General features: G+C 50.1%; 2 protein-coding genes and 1 non-coding gene across 3 annotated transcripts; 2 read left to right on the forward strand and 1 right to left on the reverse strand.

The window, feature by feature from the left end:
* Positions 1–6,929: 6,929 nt before the first annotated feature.
* TRNAS-UGA (transfer RNA serine (anticodon UGA)) lies at positions 6,930–7,011 on the forward strand. Its single transcript has one exon. It is a non-coding gene; the product is annotated as a tRNA-Ser (tRNA).
* A 5,067-nt stretch (positions 7,012–12,078) lies between these two features.
* Positions 12,079–14,113, forward strand: LOC103820036 (C-C motif chemokine 5-like). The gene is made up of 3 exons (XM_009094640.4): positions 12,079–12,412; positions 12,884–12,995; positions 13,496–14,113. Exons 1-3 carry the CDS (start codon positions 12,340–12,342, stop codon positions 13,581–13,583), a joined length of 273 nt encoding a protein of 90 aa, XP_009092888.1. The 5' UTR covers positions 12,079–12,339; the 3' UTR covers positions 13,584–14,113.
* A 3,189-nt stretch (positions 14,114–17,302) lies between these two features.
* On the reverse strand, positions 17,303–19,958 carry LOC103820035 (C-C motif chemokine 4-like). The gene is made up of 3 exons (XM_030231861.2): positions 18,751–19,958; positions 18,157–18,268; positions 17,303–17,812 (listed from the first exon to the last, which is right to left on the reverse strand). Exons 1-3 carry the CDS (start codon positions 18,821–18,823, stop codon positions 17,725–17,727), a joined length of 273 nt encoding a protein of 90 aa, XP_030087721.2. The 5' UTR covers positions 18,824–19,958; the 3' UTR covers positions 17,303–17,724.
* Between the last annotated feature and the right edge of the window lie 1,978 nt (positions 19,959–21,936).

Here is a 21,936-nt window from a genome sequence, read left to right on the forward strand (position 1 = left end):
ACCCTCAGCAAGCTGGGCTGAGAAACTGCCAAGGAATAGGCAGTCAGGTACAGTCCAGCTTCAGTGGTGGAAGATATTGGGAAGGTGAGTTGGAAGAGGGTGATGTCCTGGGGTCCTGTCTTTGGCAACGTCCACAAGCAGCTGGTGGAAAGGAGCCTGACCCCACCATCCCTCTCTGCCCCCTCCATCTTGATGATGAACAAAACAGGCTGCCGTGTCTGTCATCACTTTCAAACCTGCCAGTCCTCCCGTTGCTCCCTGAAATTTGTCTCTATTCCTGTTTCACATTAACAGCAGAAATGTGTATGATCTGTTCCACCAATATCTCCCACTGTGGCACAGCACCTTCCCCTTGGAGATTTTTAGCCCAAAGGTTGTAGCTAGTCCTTTAGTCAACTTTCAAATTGTTTAGAACAGGAAAGAGACAAAATTTGGAAGAACTAACAGATTTGTCACAATAGGAGAGGTTATCTTACATTTACAATCCATGAAAATTCTTGGACCATGTTCCTGGGGTTTTAAAGCTGCTTATTCCTTGCAAACATATATTGCAGGAATTTTCTGCACGAGAAATAAATCAGGCTGTCTTTGCTCACTTCTCACAATAAATAAAATACACATCAAGGAAGAAGGAGGAATGAAGAACCACCAGGTCCCAACACTCTGCTCTGCCTCCCATCTCCTTGGGTTCACCTGTGGAATGCACCAGTATCCACCCCAGAAATATCAAATGCAGATATAGAATGAAAATGCACTGACCTTACCTGTCATCTCTGCAGCACTGGCAGGGCTGGGAGAGAAGTCAGTTCTTTATACACCTGCACCAGGGCAGAAATTCACCGGGTCTAAGATGGGTGTGGCCAAAAAACTGGGACCTCATTGAGCCAACAGGAAATATCTGCTGGTTTGCTTTCCTGGAATGATCTAGAAAGTGTACACTTCTCCATTCCTTCTGACTTCCTTCTTGAAAAATCAGTTTAAAAAGGAATGAAGACACATATTTCTTTCCTGCAAGTGAAAGAGGTCAGCTTAACTTTTAGACGGTTAAAGACCATGGTGGAATTTGGCTTTTTCTTCCTTGTTGGTTGACATCTGTGAAGGTTTGGGAAGACAGAAATGGATCATTTTGCCAATGTATTTGTGGAGCATCCCGAGGTCCACATACAGCATGTGTGAATGGTGGGCCTGCCACTATTTGTTTCCAGGCAAAACAAAGTTGTGTCCCATCAGGGATTTGGAAATACCTGTAAAATAATTGCTGATTATTGGGGATGACACAGACTGTACAAGGAATGAGGCAGTAGTACAGAGCAGAGTCAAGCTGTCTCCAGCAAAATCACATAGACAGAAATATGGACAATCCCAATGTTATAGCTGTGCCAATACTTAGGAAGGAACAAAGTCTTGAGCCAAGTCATTTAATTAATTTCAATGTGAATTATGACAGAGGGTTAGGAGGAAATTCTTCCCTGTGAGTATGCTGAGGCCCTGGCACAGGGTGCTCAGAGAAGCTGTGGCTGCCCCTGCATCCCTGTCAGTGCCCAAGGCCAGGCTTGAAGCCCCCAAGGATAGTGGAAAGTGTCCCTGCCCATGGCAGGGGGCAGAATGGGAAGAACTTTAGGGTCCCTTCCAATGGAAACCATTCCATGATTCCATGATATGCAGGAGGGAAAAGGACTGTACTTCAGTGGACCAAGGTTGTAGAAATAATTTAATCCTTTGAACACTGGTGACGCTGATAACAAAAGACAATGCTGAATTTTCTTGCCATCAACCAGCCTTTTAAACCTCCCAGGATTAGGGACCCAATCCTTCCTACTGTTCAAATATTTTCACAGCTCTTATTAAACCAAAATAAATAAAAGAAAGGCATATATGATAAAGGAAACTGCTACCAAAAAATATGTTGTTTTAAATCAGTCGAGGGGAAAAAAAAGAAAAAAAAATAAGAAAGATGTGTGAAGGCCAGGTTTTCATAAACTGAAAATGCAAAGTCATTATTTCTCCCCTAATGAGAAATTTGAATCCAAAGCAGGTGGCCCCCAGCACCAGAGGGACTCTGATCACCCTACCAGGTGCTCCACCTTATCTATCCAGCTTTCCTTGCAAAATGTGCATAGGCAGAAGTCCAGGTACTTGCTGGGTGGCTTTGCTACTTTTTTTGTGTTTGTGGTAAGTATCTTTTCCATTAGTGACTCTTAAGGAAACTTCCCTGTCTAACTGTTCAGGAGCCACCCTGGCAGTCCTAGTGGCTCCACCAGAGCTTGGACCAAGGCCCCTTCCCAGCAGGGGAACAGGGACCTGTGTACAGCCAGGTGAGGGACACTCAGAGACAAGGCTGAAGGTGATGACTCCAGACTTTGCTGTGCTTGGACTGGAGGAGTAGAAAGCCCAGGGCTTCCTTTGTTTGGATCCCTGCTCAGAGGCACCAACTCAAGCTGTTATGCTGTTGCTACACCAATATTAGGTTATCTTGAGCATCCAGACATTTGTGACTCTGCTGAGGGGAACCTGGGGTAGAGCTGGTGAGGAAACTTGGTCTCACTGGGGGAGTGTGAGGGGTGTGGGGAATCTAGTAAGGTCACTGGTGCCACTGCTGGGAAGGGACATCAGTCCCAGCTCAGGTGGTGCCAGTGAGACTGCCAGGCTGAAGGCAAGGAGTTGTCAGGTCAGACAAGGAATCTTCCTTTACATCTCACTGGCAGGCTGGTGACCCCCACTGCCCTTGGACAGGAACACTACCCACCCTAGAGGACACACATCCTTTGGGCAGGTAGCCCCATGCTGCTCCCATGGCTCCAGTCCCCTGGTAGGCAAAGGCTGCATTCACATCATGTGCCATGTCCATTACTGGGTCTAAGTTACTGGGTCTAAGTGAAGCTCCCAAGGTAAGCACTCCCATGTCACCTCCTGCTGGGATTTGTGGTGTTCCAGTGTAATCTTTGGAGCCTCCAGAAAACCCAGGGTATCCTGCTCACCAAGACCAATGTACATTCAGCAGTTTGCAAGACATCAGGTAACCAGGGCAATAATTATCCATTACTTATCTGACCAAGCAGCAGATCTCCTCTATCTTGAGAAGATGCAGATATCTTTTCTCTCAGGCTCTTGGTATTGCTGGCATTACTTCTTGATCCTGTTCAGGCTGCAAATCTTTACCTTTAAGGGGTTTATACCCCAGTATAAACCCAGAGCTGTGTAAACCATTGATGGTGGTTGCTGAAAAGTAGCTGTAGGAGCGAGGGTTCATTAAACTCCAGCAACACAAGTGAAAGAAAAAGCTTATTATTGCATTCCTATTTCCCATCCTAACAGCAAAAGGCAAAATCCTCCCCTTCCTCATTTGACACCTCTGATATTCCTGCAAGCTCCTTCAGCTTTGTTTTCATAGAAATCATAGAATCACAGAATCCTGCACTGGTTTGTGTTGGAAGGAACCTTAAAGGTCATCTCATTCCACCCCATCCCATGTGCAGGTACACTTTCTACTAGACCAGATTGCTCCAAGTCCCATTTTACCTGGCCTTAGGTGACAGAGACACATTTAAATCCCAGGTGTGAACCATGAAGCCTCAAATTTAATAATGATTAAGGACTTAATTTGGGTAAACTTCAAACATACAAAGTTTCCTCTTCACCCACAAATGGTGTATTTTTCCTATATTTCAAACCATGGATTTATTTACAAACTGAGACCCAATAGCCTGTACAAGCCAAATTGTCCTTGTCCAGGGCACAAGTTTGCATAACTGTGTCCAGTGCATCTTCTGCTCCAGTAGATGAAGGGCAGAACTTATAAAGGGATGCAGTGAGCAGGATGAAACAGATAAAAGTGAGAAGTAATAGGTTACAGCACAGAAATTGTAGGGCAACTAGAGGAGGAAAACTTCTCAGCAGCACAGGGGTGGCATTTAATAAAACCAGATTGTCCAGCTTTAAAAATAGAAAGGCTGCAACACTAAAAGAGAACTTTAACCCTTTATGGATAAGTGACATCAACAGCCAAGGATGTTCAAGAGGTGGCACCACAGAGGTGGCACCACAGAGGTGTTCAGGGGTGTCTTCAGCTGTGTGATGCCCCGGGGTGACATTATCACCTCTTCTGGAAGCTCTCCTTTAAATACGAAACACCCAAGGCTATGAAGCCTCCTCGTTGCATCTCCCCACCTACCACAGAGAGACTTCATAGCCATGGGGGTGCTCCAGGTGAGCCCAAGAGTCTGGGGAGACACTAGTGAGGACAGGCTGCTTGGGGGCTCCTTTCAGACCTCCCTCGAGCAGGAGGCACCGTGCCCAGGGCTGGAAAGTCATGGAGAGGCATCTGTGACTTTCCAGAACCCACCACACACGCCAGGACAGGCTATAGCACATCCATCCACAGAAAATGCTCATCTTGCAAGCCCTAAATGGGACTCCAGTCCTGAGCAGCAGCTAGAACACTTCTTCCATAAGAACAACAATCCTTCCCCATGAGCTGAAGCTTTATTTCCCTTCCCATGGACCAAACTCTCTGAATAAAAACTTCAGCTTCCCTTCAGGAACCAAACTTCTTCCTGCCCCATCCTTTAGTAAACCTTTCTTCCATCCCTTCCTCTTCTCTTCCCTTCCAGACTGTGATGCAGTGCTCAGGTGGGAAAGTGGGAGATGGCTTCTCTGGAGATGGGGCTGGCAGGAGTAAAGACAGAATGCAGAAGGATGTTTTCTCCGTTTTCCATGTCTCTTCCTGCTCTGGAATCCTATCTTATCTGGAAATATGGGACGCAGCAGAAGCAGTTGTCAGGCCCCTAGAAAGCCACTAGGAGAACACATGGCTTCAAACACTCCAGAGGTTTATTTAAGCAAAGAGAGTGGAAGAAGCTTTAGATCCCACTGCAGTTTTCATTGTGCCCCACAGCTGGGAAATATGGGAGTTATCCCCACAGCCCCATCATCACATGGATGATTTTTCCTGGACTGCAGCTTAAATTCTGAAGAGGCTGAATATGTGAATAGAAGCAAAAAAAGATCACAGATTTTGTGGCTTGATTCAATGCTTAACCCTGTGAAGGAATGTCTCTATGGACAGAGCTTGCAGGGGTTCCCTGGTATTCCAAGGCTCCTCTGGATCATCCTATGCCCACACATTGCAACAAGTGGCAGGCTGGTTTATAGTGAGAGCAGTGTCTTTAACATTGCATCAAGTGATGGGGGGGAACAGTGAGTCAAGGAATCACAAAATCATTTAGATTGAAAAAGCCCTTTAAGACAATTGAATACAACCGTTCCTCCAGCCCTGCCAAAGCCACCACTAACCCATGTCCCCAAAAGACACATGTTTTTTGAGCAATTCCAGGAACGGTGACTCCACCACTGCACTGGGCAACTTGTTCTAGTTAGTGCCTGAACACCCTTTCAGTGAAGGAATTTTTCTTAATATCCAACCTAAACCTGCCCTGGCACAACTTGAGGCCATTCCCTGTCCTCAGGAATGGTGAGAGCTCTGTGCTGGGTCCAGCAAAATTGATGCTCAGGTAGGGCTGTCACTGTTTTCTGAAACGTGGAAGATTAAAGGGTGAAAACGAGAGTCTGAACATTTCCTAGATTTAGAAGCTCTGCCTCATGACACACCCTGTGGTTTTTCCCTATTGCATAATACTGCAAAGTGCCATTTGTTACAAGAGAAGAGCTGTCAGCTCTCTGTTGAACTCAGACTTTTCTGTAAACACATCCTGTTCTTTTAACCAGGCAAGATTGTTTTGTCTGTAAATATGACAAGAATTGTAGATGAAAATAACTGTTCACTGCCACCGACACAAGATCAGATAAGGAAAAAAGTCAATAAAATAAAACATTCAGAGGAATATTGGGGCAATTCCGACCAGTGCAACCAATGTGTGACTCCAGCCAGGTTGCAAAAACAGTTGGGCAACATGGTGTCCTCCAGTCTCCTCCAGATGCTTCTGTTGGAGCTCTCCAGACCACACCTTTCAACCTCCTTAACCCCCTCAGACCTCTTTTTCTCAGGTCTAGTTCCCTTCAACCTCCTCTGATAGGGTGCCACTGTTCTCCAGGTCCTTCTGCTCCCACTGTGGTTATCTCCATGTCCTTCCACTGTGGTCTGGACCCTCCCATCCTTTTGATATCATTGTGGACCACTTCAGACCCCATTTTGGGGTCTGGTAATGTGCAAGTCCCTGCTGATAAATCCCCATGAGAGGGCCATGGAGTGACATAGGGAAGCTCTTGTACAGCTCTTGGACATAACTCCAGAAACCTGGGGAGGGCTTTGGATGTCTCAGGATGAGTCCCCAAAGCCAGCTCCCACCCAAAACAAGGATAGTGCTTCTAGGACTGCCCTCCAAATTGGATTTATGCTCCAAAGGAGAGGCCAAGTCCCTACTAGACTTTGCTCAGCAAGGATTTCCTCTTGACAGCCACCTTTTTCTCCTTTCTCCAAATCCCCTGTTCCAAAAGCCCAAATGCAGGCAGAAACCTGGTGGGACCCACACAAGCCTGGAACACCTCCTCCCAGCTGCAGGACAGAACCTGCCTTCAAACAGCCTGGACATGCTGTCAACAAAGGCAAAAATAGGGACATTGTGGGAAGAGGGGATGGAGAAGGCTGGGATATTTCCGGGCTAGAAAAGGAGATTAGGGGCAATTGTCCTGGGACAAGTTTCCTGTTGGATACAAGGAGATAAGACAGGACACAGACCTCCCACCATGTCCATCCCCCATGTCATCTCCACTGATGCTGCGGCCAGTGCCTAGCTCCCATTCCCAGCCCTGCTGGAATGCTCTGTGCAGGGCAGATGGCAGCATGATCAGCAGTCCCTGAGCTGGATGTGAAGCAGGGATAGCAGCATCCACGTCCAGGATGGGACCAGGTCCTTCTGTGCCCCTGGGCAGGGTTGCAGCCAGGGGCTCAGCAGACACAGCCTGGGCAGGCTGCTGTGATGGCTGAGTGGAGAAGGTGTCGGACTTGAAATCCGATGGGGTTTGCCCATGCAGGCTCAATTCCTGCTCACAGCAGGAGTTTTGGTGTCAGTCCCTCTCCCCCTGGCCCAGGAGGGACAGACAGACACGGGGCAGTCACACTCCCTCGAGGGGTCCCTGTGTTCCTATCCTGCCTTTGGCCCTGATCTCCAGGGACTCTTTAGGAGGTGTTCAGAGGAGCAAACCTGCACTTCTTATCACAGGAAGAAATCCTGCAACAGCATGTCCCCTCCCCATACAGCCTTGTTCCCTACAGCTGTGTGATACTGTTCCCTGTGTATGTGTCACCCTGCTTTCTACCTCCTGTCACCCTGCTCCCTACAGCGGTGTCACCTTGCTTTCTATAAATGTGTCACCTTGCCTTCTGCAACCCTTTGCCCAGCTCTCTGCACCTGTGTCACCCTGCTCCCAAAATCCCATCACCCTGCTCCCTACAGGTGTCACTCTGCAGTGATAGACAGAACTTTGTTAGAGCCCTGTGATTTATTGTGTCACTGATAGCCAGAGACTAATGTTTTAAAGAGATAAGGGCAAAGGCTGATAAGAAGCAGATCCTGGTGGGGGGGGGGGGGGGGCAGAGTAATGTGGTTTTTTCATGCCAATTCCCTCCCTTCCAACGACTCCCAACTGGCACAACAAACCATTTGGGATAAATGGGGTCAAACTGTGGCCATGGCATTAGAAGGGGACATAAACCATCACAGTGCCCAGTATTGCATCAGACAGCGTAAAACCCCTCCCCAGGGTAGGTATGGGGGCATTGGCTCGTGAGCCCCCCACATCCCTGTCACACCCTGCTCTCGACACCCCACCACAGGGGTATTACCCCCCTTGCAGCTGCTGCCTGATGGCAGTGGGAGGACAGGAGGCTGCTTCCACCTCCCAAAATTCATCCCACCCTGACCCAGTCCCACACACTGGGATCTTCTGAACCCTGAACTGAACCCTAGGAGCTGCTCCAGAACAGCACAGCCACCCAGGAAAAGACTGGGACCTCTTGGTGGCTGCAGGAACCCCTTCCCTGGCTGGGAATTGAACCTAGGTTGCAGCAGTGAGAGTGCCAAAACCTGACCAGTATACCACCAGGGACAAGTAGTGACCACCAGGGAGGAGTGGTGACCACCAGTGTAGAGTGGCCAACACCAGAATGACCTACTGCTGGCATCAACCAAGCCCTGAAGGAACAGGGACACTTGCTCCCCACAGTTCAAGGAGAGGACCAGAGAGGATGGATGCCACAGCCTTCCTGGGGAAATTGGTAGGGATGCCTGTGGCATTGGGAAGCCCCTCTGTGCAAGGAGACCCTACCTCTGTAGGCCAGGGAAGCAGGAGTTGGCAGTGCCATGACTCTGACCACCACTGAAGGCAGGTTTGGGGAAGGCAGTGACAGCAAATTGTTCAGGAAAAGGTGTAGCATCCTCTCGAGGTTCACCAGGGAGGTTTTCTTCCTGCTGCTAGATCATGGCTCCCTTGGGGCTGCTGTGCACTGCTGGTGTGACATACACCACACTGAGCCAAGTGTCATGGACACAACAATACTGACCCCCTGTGCACAGCCTGAGCTTCCCCAGCGTCACCTGGGAAGAACAACAGAAGTGCAGGTATAGGCTGACTGTCAGCAGAGCCTTTCCTGAGCAAGGAAAATTTATCTGAGCCCTGGTGCTGGGCAGGGAGTGTGTCTGGAGCCCCATTCCTGCTAGTGTTACAGTAACCTGGTCATCTTGTTTGTCTATGAGAAAATAGCTGGTTGGGGCTGTGGTATTGCCCACAAGGGTCCCAGGATGAGGGAAGAGACGAAAAAGTTGACTCCATGTATCAGAAGCCTGATTTATTATTTTATGATAGATAATATACTAAAACTATACTAAAAGAATAGAGGAAAGGATTTCATCAGAAGGCTAAGCTAAGAATAGAAAAGGAATGAATAACAAAGGCTCGTCTCTGACCGAGACAGTCTGGCCAGGTGAATTGTGATTGGCCCTTAATTGGAAACAGCCTGATGGGGCCGATCACAGATTCCCCCTGTTGCATTCCACAGCAGCAGATAAGAATTGTTTACAGTTTGTTCCTGAGGCCTCTCAGCTTCTCAGGAGTGGAAAAATCCTAAAGAAAGGATTTTTCATAAAACATGTCAGTGACATGGGGCCAGCTTTTGGAACCTAATCTGGAGCTGTGAAGGGCAGGTACCAGTAGGTGATTCTCTTAGAGAGAGTCCTTAGGGGGAGTAGAGACTTCTGTCTCCCTTTGCCCCCCAGAAGGGGATCAAAAAGTGGCTTCCTCATGAACAGGGAGATAAAGGGGGCTGGAAATGGTCCCCCCACTCCCCAAGGATTTGCTACCAGCAAAGATAGGCATTGCAGAGCTGTAAACCCCTGCCCAGGACAAAAAGCACAAGGGAGAGCCCAGGGCTCAAGGGGACACTACAAGTGTCACCTGTACCTGCAGCTCCCAGCACAGCAGGGCTCTGATTCAAGGGGAAGGAGCACTGACACAGAGGATGGAGCTCCTGGGCTGTGTGCAGGGAGAACACCCCAAGAGGGGAGCACAGGGGCATCTCCAGGGCTCCTCAGCAGAGGGATGACCCATGGCTAAAGTGGAGGTGAGTGGAAGGGCTCCAGGAATGCTTTCCGTGGAGGACAGCAGAGGGCCCGGTGGTCCTTGGATGCTCGCATGTGGTCGGGAGGGGAAGTAAACGGACAGAGAAAAACCTCCCTGGTTTTCAGGGGTCAAGGCACACAGATTGCAGAAACCTTCCTGTCCCATGCAGCTCCAAAAAATGGTCAGTGCAGCTCCCGTCTCCATCCGAGGCCAAACCCCACCATGGTCCCCCTGTGTAGCCCTTCCATGACCTGGTCAGAGGTCCCAGTGGCACTCTGGGCATCCCCTACCCCCTGGGTCCCTGTGGTACCACAATATCTTCCCAGGTTCCTCTGCAGAGCCTGGTGTATCCCAGCTGCTGCTTTTGCCAACACCCTTCCTTGGGGAGCTGCCCTGCAAGAAGGAGAAGGAAAAGGAAGGCAGCTTCGGGGAATGTACTCTGGAGAAAGGATGGAGCTATAACAAATGACCTGGCATCTTTCCAGACCTCTGGCATCTCTGCTATGAGGGCCACAACTGCAGAATGCACCTTCAAAAACCCTGCACAGGGCAAAGCCCCTGAGCGAGGGGCAAGGCTGGGCTGTGTGATGGTCCTACAGGATTGTGCCAGTCCTTGGGCATGTCTGGGACAGGGAAGGGAGAGACTGTGCAGGGCTGAGGAGAAGTCACTCTGTGCTGTGAGAGCAATAATCAGATGTCATGGTTTCAGTTGCCTTTACCAGCCATGACAGAGCGTGAGCTCTGTCTTCCTTGTGGTTGGGAGATCAGAACCTTTCTGTGGTTTCCGAGATCTTGATCTGGCCCTGTCACATATCATGTCACAGGCAGTAACAGTTCCTTCATCTGCCAGCAGATCTGGGAACACCAAACAGGTTCATTTGCGTGTCCCAAGGCAGAACAGTCTCCATCTTTGCCACTCACCAAAGGCAACTGGGAGGTGACACAGCACGGCAGCTGCTTTGTGGAGCTCTTTGTCGGGCCATGTGGTGAGGCAGGTGGGGGACTTTTTCTACGGGCATTGCTCCTTGGAAAGAGAAATCCCAGCCCCAGGATCAGCCTTGGGGCAGTGGGGATGTGGCTTAGCACAAAATGCAGTTGGTTTTGTGCTGAGAAGATGAGGGTGAGTCCCACTGCCTTACTTTACACCCTACGTGGATCTGGGGCATAAGCAATGCTCACATCAATTAGCCATACCAACAGACAAATCACAATTCTGGAGTATAATATGGTAGTAGCAATAAATAATCTGTCTCCCCATCTCTGACAGGGAGACACCCTTGGCAAATTCCAGCTGAGGCTGGTCCTTCGCAAAGCCTGAATACCTGCAGCACATAGCTGTGCTGCCCCAAAATGCCACCCCTATGTGTCTGTGACAACTTCATGATGTCAGGCACTTGGTTCAGCTCCAGCTCCTGCTCATGAAGAGTCCTCAGGGTCCTCAGGTCAGCACCTGGATGCCTCCTGGGAAGATGATTTGGAAAAACCATGGGCTCCTGCCCACCCCAGCAGGGTCCCTGGCACAGCCCTGGAGACTCTCCTGCAGCCCTGGTCCCCACCCATGGGGACATCGTGGTGGAGGGTACGCTGGGAAGGTTCTGAATGTCCCCACAGACCCATGAGGCCAGTGGGGGAGACGGAGAATGGCAGCAGAGCAGCCCTTCTCTGCAGCCCTGGTGCAGCACTTGGGCAGAAGGTCAGTGACGAAATCTAGGAAAAACGAGCTAGTGGCACCTTGTGAGCAGCACCTGGGCTGCAAAACATCCGGAGGAACCACAGGCTGTGAGCTGGCAAAATGGGGGCCAGTCACAAAGTAGAGAGATGGAAAAAGGGGAAATGCTCCCTAGCACATCCTGAGGAACCCATCATGTAGTAAGAGCAGTGCCAGGGGCCTCTGTGCAGTCCATGCCATGACCTCTGTGACTGTAGATAGGCACCAAGGACTGCAGTCTCTTGGTCCCTCTCAGCTCCCTGGGATGGGGGAACTCCTGCTCTGCCCTCTGCATCCCACCTTGAACCAAGCCAACTGGCACTTGCAGAACATGCTCTTTGGAGAGTTAGCCCATCTAGGCAGGATTCCCAGTCAAGCCCATCCCCTACTCAGATTGTTTGGAGGGGTTTGGAGGGCACAATCCCACACTGGAAGCACAGCACTGAGAATTCTGTGCTTCATGGTGCCAAGGCTACCGGGCTGGATCAACAGCCAATCTCCAGGCTGAGTGTTCCTGCTGCCCATGCTGCCCTCACTGACCCCCTGTATCCACCCTGGACATTTCCCAGACGCACCACTGGAGAAGGGACCCCTTGGTGGAACCTGCACCTTCCATTTGAGGTTCTGAGCACCCCTGACCCCCAGGCCTGGTTCCTTGAAGATGAGACTGAGCTGGGTCCTTCTGGTGCTTTGGTGGGGATGCCGAGGTAACTTTGATAAGCAGAGTTGTTTTGGATGATGCAAATGTGAATCTGCTGCTCAAGGGTGGTTTCATATCCTGTCTTGGTCACTGGAGGCCAATTTGCTCACACTTACCTCCCTTCACACAAAGGCTATTCTGCTACTTCCTCAGCCAACTGTTTCTTTTTATTTTCTTCAGTATTTCTGAGGCAAAGGTGCCATGACATCAGCTCTATTATGTTTTGGAAATTCCACGTTTGCCTTCAAATCTGACTGACTGGCCACTGTCCCTATAAAAAGCAAGGACTGAGCCAGCACCTCACAAAAGGCACAGGAGGAACCTGCTCTGATCCTGCCTCTGCTTATCCCTGTCCAGGATGAACATCTCCACACTCTGCCTCTCCATGATCCTGGTTGCTGACCTCTTTTCTCAGGCCCTTCCTGCTCCATGTGAGTACAGCATTCCTTTGCTCTCCTAGAGTGGACTTTTGCTCTGACTGCCTGTAATTTAGAGCAGAACTCACAAAATCCAGCTGCAAATGTTGGAAACCTGTTTGAATAACTTCTTCTGATTTATTTGGACTGGTATTCCTTTCTAATATCCTTTTATCTTAGGGAGGAATTTTACTGGTATAAAAGTTTTCAGGTTTCCTCTCCCCTCATTTTCTTGCTGGCCCTTAGGAGTGGACACAGGGTAACAATAGGGATTTTTACCCTGGATGTTAGTGTAAAACATTTAACAAACAATCCTAGCAATATTTTTATCAAGCTTTTTTATCCCAATTTCTTGCTGATTTTTAGGGAAAATGGGAGGAGAAGGGACAGTTCAGCTGATTAAGGAGGTGGTTGCCTGCACTCTCAAACAGGAATGTACAATTTATTGAGTTATGGTCTCAGGCTGGATTTCCTGATCTCTTCCAGTGGGGTCTGACATGGCTTTATGCTGCTTCAGCTACATCTCACGAAAGCTGCCTCAGAGTCATGTGCAGGAGTATTTCTACACCAGCAGCAAGTGCTCCCAGCCAGCAGTTGTGTGAGTACCAACACTGGGCCCTGAGGGGAGGCTCTGCCAGCCTTAGGGCTCCTGGCTTCACATCTGCCAGGGCCAGAAGCAGGATGCTGTGAGGCATCATACATGGTGGAAGGGAGCAGCCACCCAGGTTCCATGTGCAGTGTGTAAGCCCTCACCCTCCTCAGGTGAGAATTAAGTGGTCCCTTGGTCTCCTTGGACTGCACTGATGCTGGGAACATGGGAAGGAGGACAGGAGGCAGCAGGACCTTCCAGAGATTGATGAACTCAATCCACACAACATTCCACACTGCACCCAGGCTCACCTCTGCATAGGACAAGGGGACAAATATCTGAGCATGGCAGGGTCTCCCAAGGGACCCTGATCTCCCCCTGGAGTTTAGCACACTCTGCAGCTCCAAGATGCTTGAGAGTTTATGAGAGATGACCCAACAACATGACCCCAGTCCCTGATGCCCCTTTTCCCCACCAGGACTGTAACCCCTGAACTCATGACTTGCCAGGTTTGTGACCAGGAAGAAGCGGGAGGTCTGTGCTAACCCTGATGCCAGGTGGGTGAAGGAATACGTTAACAGCCTGGAGCTGCAGTGAGCACTGGAAACTGAGAAGTCCTGCCAGACCACCCATGAGAGTTTGTCGCAGACCTAGAAATGCTACTGCCAAGCACCAGGACCTGCTGAGCCACCTTGGGACCCCGGAAGTTTGTTTTGTCTTGCAAAGGTGTCACTTATCCACAATAATTCAGTTACACTTAGGGCAGACGTGATGCTGAAGACCTCTTGGCCTTGCAGACCCATCTTGGGGTACCCTGCTGTGTGATGTAGCTAAACTGAGCCCTACCTTGTGCCTCCACTGCTAGAATGGGAGGGGGATTTCATCCCAGAGCTATTTGTGGGTTGAAATTAGGTCTGAATGCTGTTTTATGAGCCCAGGATGAGTTTTCCCACTGCATTTTGTAACAGTGCAGTAGATGCTGTGGGTAAGATCTGTCCCTAGAGAAGGAAGTGGTACCCTGGTTACTAACAGGATGCTTGTTGTGGAACCACAGTGTTCAGCCTTATTCTCAAACTGCTATTTTGTGCTGGTGCCAATAAATAAAACTGTTTTCTCTGTGTCATCAATGGTTGTTCCCCTCCTGTCTGGAAAATGGGGACCCCACTACAACTGTTTTTGGAGATGTAGGGGAAAAACCTCAACTTCTCAGCTGGAAGTGCTCCAGCCTTCTTAGGTCTAAAAGCTTTCCCTTCTGCTTGGCCTCCCTGATCCCAGCACCACAGCATCAGCAGCCCCAGCACCTCCAAGTCTCTGCGCTGATGTGGAGCCAGAACTTCTTCCCAGCCCTTTCCCCCATCAGATCATAGCCAAGGCTGGGAGCTAGTGGGCCTGTGCCACTGCGGATTTGGCAAAGGAATGCCTGGAAATCTCAGCGTGGGGATTCAGGGGTATCCCTAATGTGAGAGGAAAGGGGGATGGCCAAGACTACATCCCTGGCACAGGCTCTTTTGGAATGCAGCCTGAGCCAGGCTTAGCTCTTGGGATGCTCTGTTAGTGTTTATTGCAAGACAAGCACCAATTCACTGTTGTTCTGCAGCTTCCTGGGGCAGGAAACAAGATTTCTGTTTTAGAAGCACAAAGTAAAACCAACAAAAGCACTTTATCAGCCTGTGGTTGGCACTTAAAACTGGCTGATAACTCTGTGGGTAGAAAACGAGACTGCTGGTCCCACCTCCCTGCTGGAGCTCTGCAGGGGATGGGAACAATTGGGGCTGCGTCCCTCAGAACTGGTTATGAGGGACAAGAAAACTAGTGTGAGATAAACTGCCTGTAAAACAGCCCCAAGCCCTGTTGGTACCACAGTGGTCTGCAGACGCTCGGGTTGTCTCCTGACCTCTCCTTGCTCATCATCACCTCTGCCCAGGGCAGGGGTGGAGTCTCCATCCCTGGAGGCATTTAACAGATGTGTGGATGTGGCACTTAGGGACATGAGTTAGGGGTGGTCTTGGCAGTACTGGGGGAATGGCTGCAGCCACCATCATGGAGGTCTTTTTCAACCTTAGTGATTCTATTACTCACCTGGAGCAGAGCAGGATTGGGAAAGAAAAGCAGAAACAAGGAGAGAAACAAGGCTCAAGCAGAGAGATCTTCAAGTTCCCACCAGGACATGGGCAGATATACAGCCCACGTTTGTGATCCATCCAGCCCCACTTTGCACAGGGTAGCACCAGTGATGGCATGTATAAGTTGGTGGGTTTAGGAGAAAGGATTCTTGGATGAAGTGGCCAGTGCAAGTTGAAAAGACAGAAATTGAAGAGGCTGAGGTGTGAGGCCAAGATCAAACCATCAGTTCTACAGGAGTGGCAGTGAGAGGCCATGCCAGGATATTCATTATGGGGTTGGGAGCAGTGACCAGCGGGGAGACAATGTAGACACTGGGACTGAGGGTATCCATGGCACCTCTCTTCTTCCAGGGCTTCTTTAAGTAAAGCTGGGAGAGAGGGAACAGCCACAGGGTTCATGGTCTCAAAAAGTCCAGAGAAAACCAGGCTATCCAGTGTTTTGCCCATGGAACCATGAAGGTCTTCTGATCTCCTGATGCCTCTTGTCATTGCAGACAGGGAAGGAAATATTCCCTAAGTCCTTTCTGAAACCAGAAAGGCTTGAGAGGGAAATTCCCACAAGTGCCTAGGCACACAGCCAGGGACTGTCCTGAGGGGAGACAGCTGCAGCACTGGATGATCCAGCCTCTCCAGCCTGTCCCTGCATCCTGGGCATGGGATAAACCCCCTCAGCTTCCCTTTCTCGAAAACATCCATCCTCCATCACCTCTCAGCTCAGAGTCCCAGAGCAGGGACAGTTTGGGGCTCCTGTAGTTGGTCTGCAGTGCCAAACTTGGGGTTGGGATGTCCTCAGGGGTAGAGGAGACATCTAGCACCCCATTCCCAGGATCTTCACCTGCTCCTGTCTATCCACCAACCACTCTGCTCCACAGTTTCACAGCACAGTGAGGTAGCCACACTCAGGATACACCCTCTGCAGATTTTCATCTCTCCATGTATGGCCCCAGCACCATCTCCTGGGACACAGAATGGTGCTGGGCTGGGCTGCCCTTGGCTGGGATGCTGCTCCTTGGGTGTTCATGACTCTGTTGACTACAGCCAGTTTTCCTGCCCAGAAAACACAAGACTAGAGAGAAATCACAAGACAACACAGAGGTGCTTTCCCAGCCTCAGAGTTGCCAAATCTGACCTATAACTGCAGGGGGAAAAAAAATAAACATTAAGAGAAAGGGTTTTTTGTTTTAGGAAGACTAAGATATGGGCACGGCTAGGTCAGCTCTGGACTATGCTGTGGGGGCAGTTGAAGGGGTTCTGTAAGAAAGATGGGAACAAAACTTTTAGCAGGGCCTGTTGCTGTAGGTCAAAGAGGAATGGTATTACACTGAAGGAGGTCAGTTTAGAATAGGCATTGGGAAGAAATTCTTCCCTGTGAGGGTGGTAAGACCCTGGCACAGGGTACCCAGAGCAGCTGTGGCTGCCCCAGCCCTGGCAGTGTCCAAGGCCAGGCTGGACAGGTCTTGGACCATGCAGGTCCAGTAGAAGGTGTCCCTGCCCACAGCAGGGGTGGAATGAGATGAGCTTTAAGTTCCTTTACAATCCAAATCCTTTTGGGATTTCTTCACAGAGTGCAGATGTCAAGGAACCCTAAGCATGATCTCCATGGACAAGGTGTGCCCAGCAAGCACTGTGCCTTTGGGACCGCTCCTTCCCATTCATGTTACCATGGAAAGCTGCATCCTGGGAACAACTGCAGCAGGTTTTCTGCTGGTTGTTTTACCCCTACAGCAAGAGCTGGGCTTTTCCCCTTGTCCTACAGGTGGGAAAGTGAGGAACAAACCCCATCGGAGTGGGCAGAATGAAAGATGGGGGTCTCTGTCCCTCTCCAGAACTGCTGGTCTCAACGTTGAACACCCAAGTATCAGTTTGATGTGGGATATGGGGCTGGGAGCAGCAAATGCATGCAACATGCCTGGGAGTGTAGAGAGCAGATTAATGAATGTAAAAGTCCCCCATGTGGGTACAAACACTTCTAATTCTGTAGAGGATGTGGGGACTGGGGGTGTGTGCTGTGGGGGAATGAGGTTTTGGAGGATGCTCCTGAGTCTGCAGTATGGAAACTTTATGGGTTTGCCTCAAACCATTTTCCATCTTCATGTGTCCTATAGAGGCTCAGATGGCTCAGAGGTTTGTTCTGTGTGTGCTGGTGAACACCACAGAGGCACGTAAAAGGGAAAAAACAAAGGTTTTCTCCAAATTCTTTATTCTCCAGAATCACGAGTTGACATGTATAAAGCAGGGTTTCCCATCATTCAGCACTGGGTCCCCCTCCTAGAAATATCCTCTCTGTCACCCCCCTATAAATAATATCATCATCCACAGAAAAAAAAAGATTGACTGCCCCATATGATGAATTCTTAAATAACTTGAAATAATACAACAGACAAGGTGCAGTCCCGTGGGCCTGGGGCTGGGGCAGAGGGATGAGGCTGAAGCCTGGTCTGTACAAGCCAAGGATGAGCAGCAGCCCCAAACACAAGGTGCCCTTCCAGCAGTCCCTTGGGGACATTTGCAGATGCTCCTGTGGCTCCTATTGTCCCAGGGTCCTCCTCCACAGCTGGAGCTCAGGATAACGTGACTTGTCCATGACAGCAGCTACTCTTGCCACACTGCTTGTCTCAGTTCTGCTCCAAAATTTTCAGGTAGCTTTGGACCCAGGTGTTTTCAGGATTGGCACAGACCTGGCGGCCTTCCTTTGTGACAAACCTATGGAACAGGAATGGGACATGTTAGATCTCTGCTTACACCTGCTTCCCAGGAGAGCTTGGATCCCAGCATTGCAAGAAGTTTTCCCCTGTGCTGATGCTGAAAGCAGCAGCTGGCTGTGATGCTCCCCACTCCCATCCCTTCCCCCTCACTGCTTCCTCCACTCCTGCAGGAGCATCTATGGGAATCCCCACATGAGCATCCCCAGCAATCCCTGTGTGAGCCCTTTCTCCTTGGTATTCCCCTCTCCCTGCTCTGTTCCTATGCCCCGCCTTGGTGTGCAGAGCTGGTCACTCACCCACCCGCCCAGTGGCTGTCCCTGCCCTGTCCATGCTTGCACTCACACGATGGCCGGCTGGGAGCAGCTGCTGCTGGTGCTGTAATGACGCTGGATGAGCTTCCGTGGGAGCTTGTGCTGGCTGTATGTGAAACAGCAGATTGGGATGTCGAGGCCAGCTAGAAGAGGCAAAGGAAGACAATGTGAGCTCTGGGATATGTGCTGGCAGGGAAGGTAGCAAGAAATTAGAGAATAATTAAGGTTGAAATGGACATTGGGGATCATCTGGTCCAATGCCCTGAGCAGTATCGAGGTACTGTAAGATTGTCACTCTGCCATTGCTTAGAGCTTCACTTCCGCAACTCCTCCAGCCCCAGAGCAGAGGTGGAAATCTCTCAGTTCTAACCAGAAATAAGTACTTTGAGCCCAGGTTGGAAGGATGGGTGGATAGATGCATGGATGCATGGAGGATGGATAGATGGACAATGGACAGGGGGATGGATGATTTTCCGATTCAAGGGTTCCTACATGCAGCTGATCTCTAGCCAGAGTGGAGAATGGCACAAATGCTGATAAACTCCCAGTTATCTGTCTTGGGAGCTCAGTGGAGAAGGAAGGTTCAGATCTGTTCTCCCTTGACAAATGAAAAAGCAGGACTCACCTGGTCCAGAGAAAGTTTGGGAGAAGGAGGCTGAAATGAGGACAAGAGCAAACCCAGCTGCAGAGACCTTCATCTTTCCGTTGGGTGAGGGCTGTCAGACCAGGAGCAGAAGCTCTGGAAGATGCAGCTCAGTGTGCAACAGCTGGATTCAGCCCTCTTTTAAAAGGGAGTCCTGGAGGCAGCTGGGAGCAGCCGAAATGGAAATTCCAGGATGATGATAAAGGATGACATGAAAGTGAAATAGCTGTAGGGAATTAGAGGGAACAGAAAAAAGTGAGGTAGAATGGAATATGGTCCCTCCCAATGCCAAGTGACTCAGCACTCATTTTTGCTTTATTCTAATCAAAAGGAAACTAAAATGTGCCCAGTGGCCTGGCCACAAAAAGGAGAATGGTCCCACTGGAGGGGGGTTTCCCTATGAGTCTGTGTAGGGAAAGACAATGTTTGCATAGGATTATGCAGTTCTGGAAAAAACCCCAACAGGCAGCACAGAAGTGCTCTCATGCCGTTGTGTGCTGGATGTTTGCCAGAGACTGCTGAGCTGCTGCCCCAGAGCTCAGGGGTAGCTGCACTGAGGGCTCTGTGCCCCACAAAGCACTCAGCCTGCCCTCCCCACACCCACAGGGCTGGTGAGGAGCTGAGGCTGGAATCCATCCAGCCCAGTCCCTGGAGATGCTGCCCAGGACCACATCCAGTGGGCTGCGAGACTCCATAACCTCTCTGGACAGCCTGTTTCAGAGTGCAATAAAGTTTTATCTGGTGTTTAAATAGAATTTCTTGTTGCCTCTTGTCCTGTTAGTGGCCACCACTGAGAGTTGGGCTGCATTTACTTTGCTCCACATACATTGGACAGAATCCTCTGAGCCCTCTCCATCCTGAACTGTACCAGCATCTCCTCCCTGGACAAATACCACTCTCTCTTCATCATCTCTGTGGCCCTTTGCTGGATTGTCTCAGTATGTCCACACATCTCTAATCCTGGGGAGCTCAGGACTTGAGGAACAGCCTCACCCATGTTGAGTAGAGGGGAAGGGTCCCTTCCTTCAACCTGCTGTCAGTGTTCCTCCTCATGCCAGCCTAGGATCCTGATGGAATTTTGGTGGCAAGGGAATTTTGCTGCTCATGTCCAGTCTGGTGTCCACTAGGAGCCCTGGGTCCTTTTGTGGCAAACTGCATTGTGCCAAAAAGCTGGTCAGCACTGCCATATACACATGCCTGGGGATATTCCTTCACAGGGTCAGGACTTTGTACTTCTTTTTGAGCTTCATGAGGTTCTCCATCTTGATGAGGTCTCCATGGATTTCACACAGGCCAAAAGTGATAAAACAAGGGGGAACAGCTTTAAAATAAAAATAAAAAGGAGATTAAGATTAAATATTAGCAAGAAATTCTTCTCTGTGAGGGTAGTGAAGCTCTGGAGCAGCTTGCTTCCAGGGGGAAGCAGTGACTGCCCCCTCCCTGGAAGTGTCCAAGGCCAGGTTGGACAGGCCTTGGAGCAGCCTGGGATAGTGGAAGCTGTCCCTGCCCATGGCACGGGGGACAGACCTGGGTGGGTTTTAAGGTCACTTTGATCCCAATACATTCCATGATTCTATGATGGCAGCATGTCCCTCTAATGTGACAAGCCATCCTCCCAACTTTGTGTCACCTGCCAGCTCACTGAGGGTGACCTTTGTCCCATTAGCCAAGACATGAACATATTAAAGACTACCCAGTCTTGATCCCTGGGTTTGCCTGCTACTGACTGGCCTCTAGCTGGACTTTGTGCAATAGATCACAGTCCTCCAAGCACAGTGTCCAGCCCATTCTCAGTCTCTCTCACTGCTGTTTCACTGTAATCCATCCTTTATCACTTTGCCCTTAGCAGTCACAGGCATCCCAAAGGGCAGGATTTCACCTGAGAGCAAGGAACTCGCTAGCAGAAGGGGTTTGCCAGACCTAAGACATTTTGCCAGCCTCAGCCACTCCCTCCAAGAGATGCATTGGGTAAAAGATGGATTTTCTGGCTAAAGAGCTGAGATGAAATTGGGGACAACCAGCCTGATGTGGGAGAGACTAAGTCTCAGCAGGCCAACAACTCAGGGCAGCTCCTTGGGGAGCAGAAAGAGGGATGACCTGGGCTTCCTGATGTCCTGTCACATTCTGGGCACGCAGCCAAAGACCCCTCCACTGCAGAGAGGCTGCTCAGACCTCTGGTTGTGTTCCTGAGCCTGGATTTTCTCTCCCAGAACTCTAAACCCCCTGCTTGGCTACCCTGGAGCTGCACATGAGAGCAACGGAGGCACTGTCCTTCGCCAGCTGGCTTGTCCCTGGCAGGGACTGAAAGGAGAAGTTTGGAGGTTCCTTAGACTGGTCTGCTCCTTCCCATGCTTATCCCATGGGGAGGGTTTGTTTTTTATCCCTCCTTTCCCTCATGGTCTGTTCCTGCATTACATCCCTGGTGCTGCTGGCTGTGGCACATCCTCATCTGAGCAGAGACCTCACCAGAGAGGCCAAGGATATGCTTGTAGAAGGAGCAGAGTCTCTGTAAGTCCTGACAAGGATATAGAAAATCCACCAGAAAAGCTGGTGGATTTTGCCAGAAGCAAGTCTGGCAGGATATAAGCTCTTTGTTCCCTTGGTTAGTCTGATCAGCTCAGCACAGAACAAGAAGTGGCTCCAGCTTGCGGCTGAATTGCTGCTGAAAAAAACCAAATTATGGCTTTTTGCCATGGAAATAATTCATTCAGAAACCAACAGTGGGAGTTTTATGTTCCTCTGTTCTTGCAACTCACATTTGAGTGTGACAAACACCAGTGCCAAATGGAGCAGTGACAAAGGCTGCAGAAAGGCACCCTGTGGCTGGCACCACCCTGTCACCAGCAGGTGACAGCTTTGCTCATGGGAACTTTGCACTTTCTGCTCACCAGCTGCCACCTGCAAGGCACAAACCATGAGGCTGAGTACATACATGGGCACAGGGGGATGTGGGGAGGTGTGGTGCTGCGATGGGACCTGCAGCTCTGTCTTTCACCTGGAAGCTCTGAGATGGTCAGTGTGAGGAAAGAAAGCACAACTGAATGTGAGGAGGTGAAGGGGGAGGAGGAGGTGGAGGAGGTGGTGCTGCAAAAAGCTGCTGCAGCTGCAGCCCCTTGGTTATGTCAGCAGTGGGTGCCCACAGAGCTGCTTTGTCAGCTGGAATGTTGC

This window comes from Serinus canaria, chromosome 19 (assembly GCF_022539315.1).
Source record: "Serinus canaria isolate serCan28SL12 chromosome 19, serCan2020, whole genome shotgun sequence".
NCBI lineage: Eukaryota > Metazoa > Chordata > Aves > Passeriformes > Fringillidae > Serinus > Serinus canaria.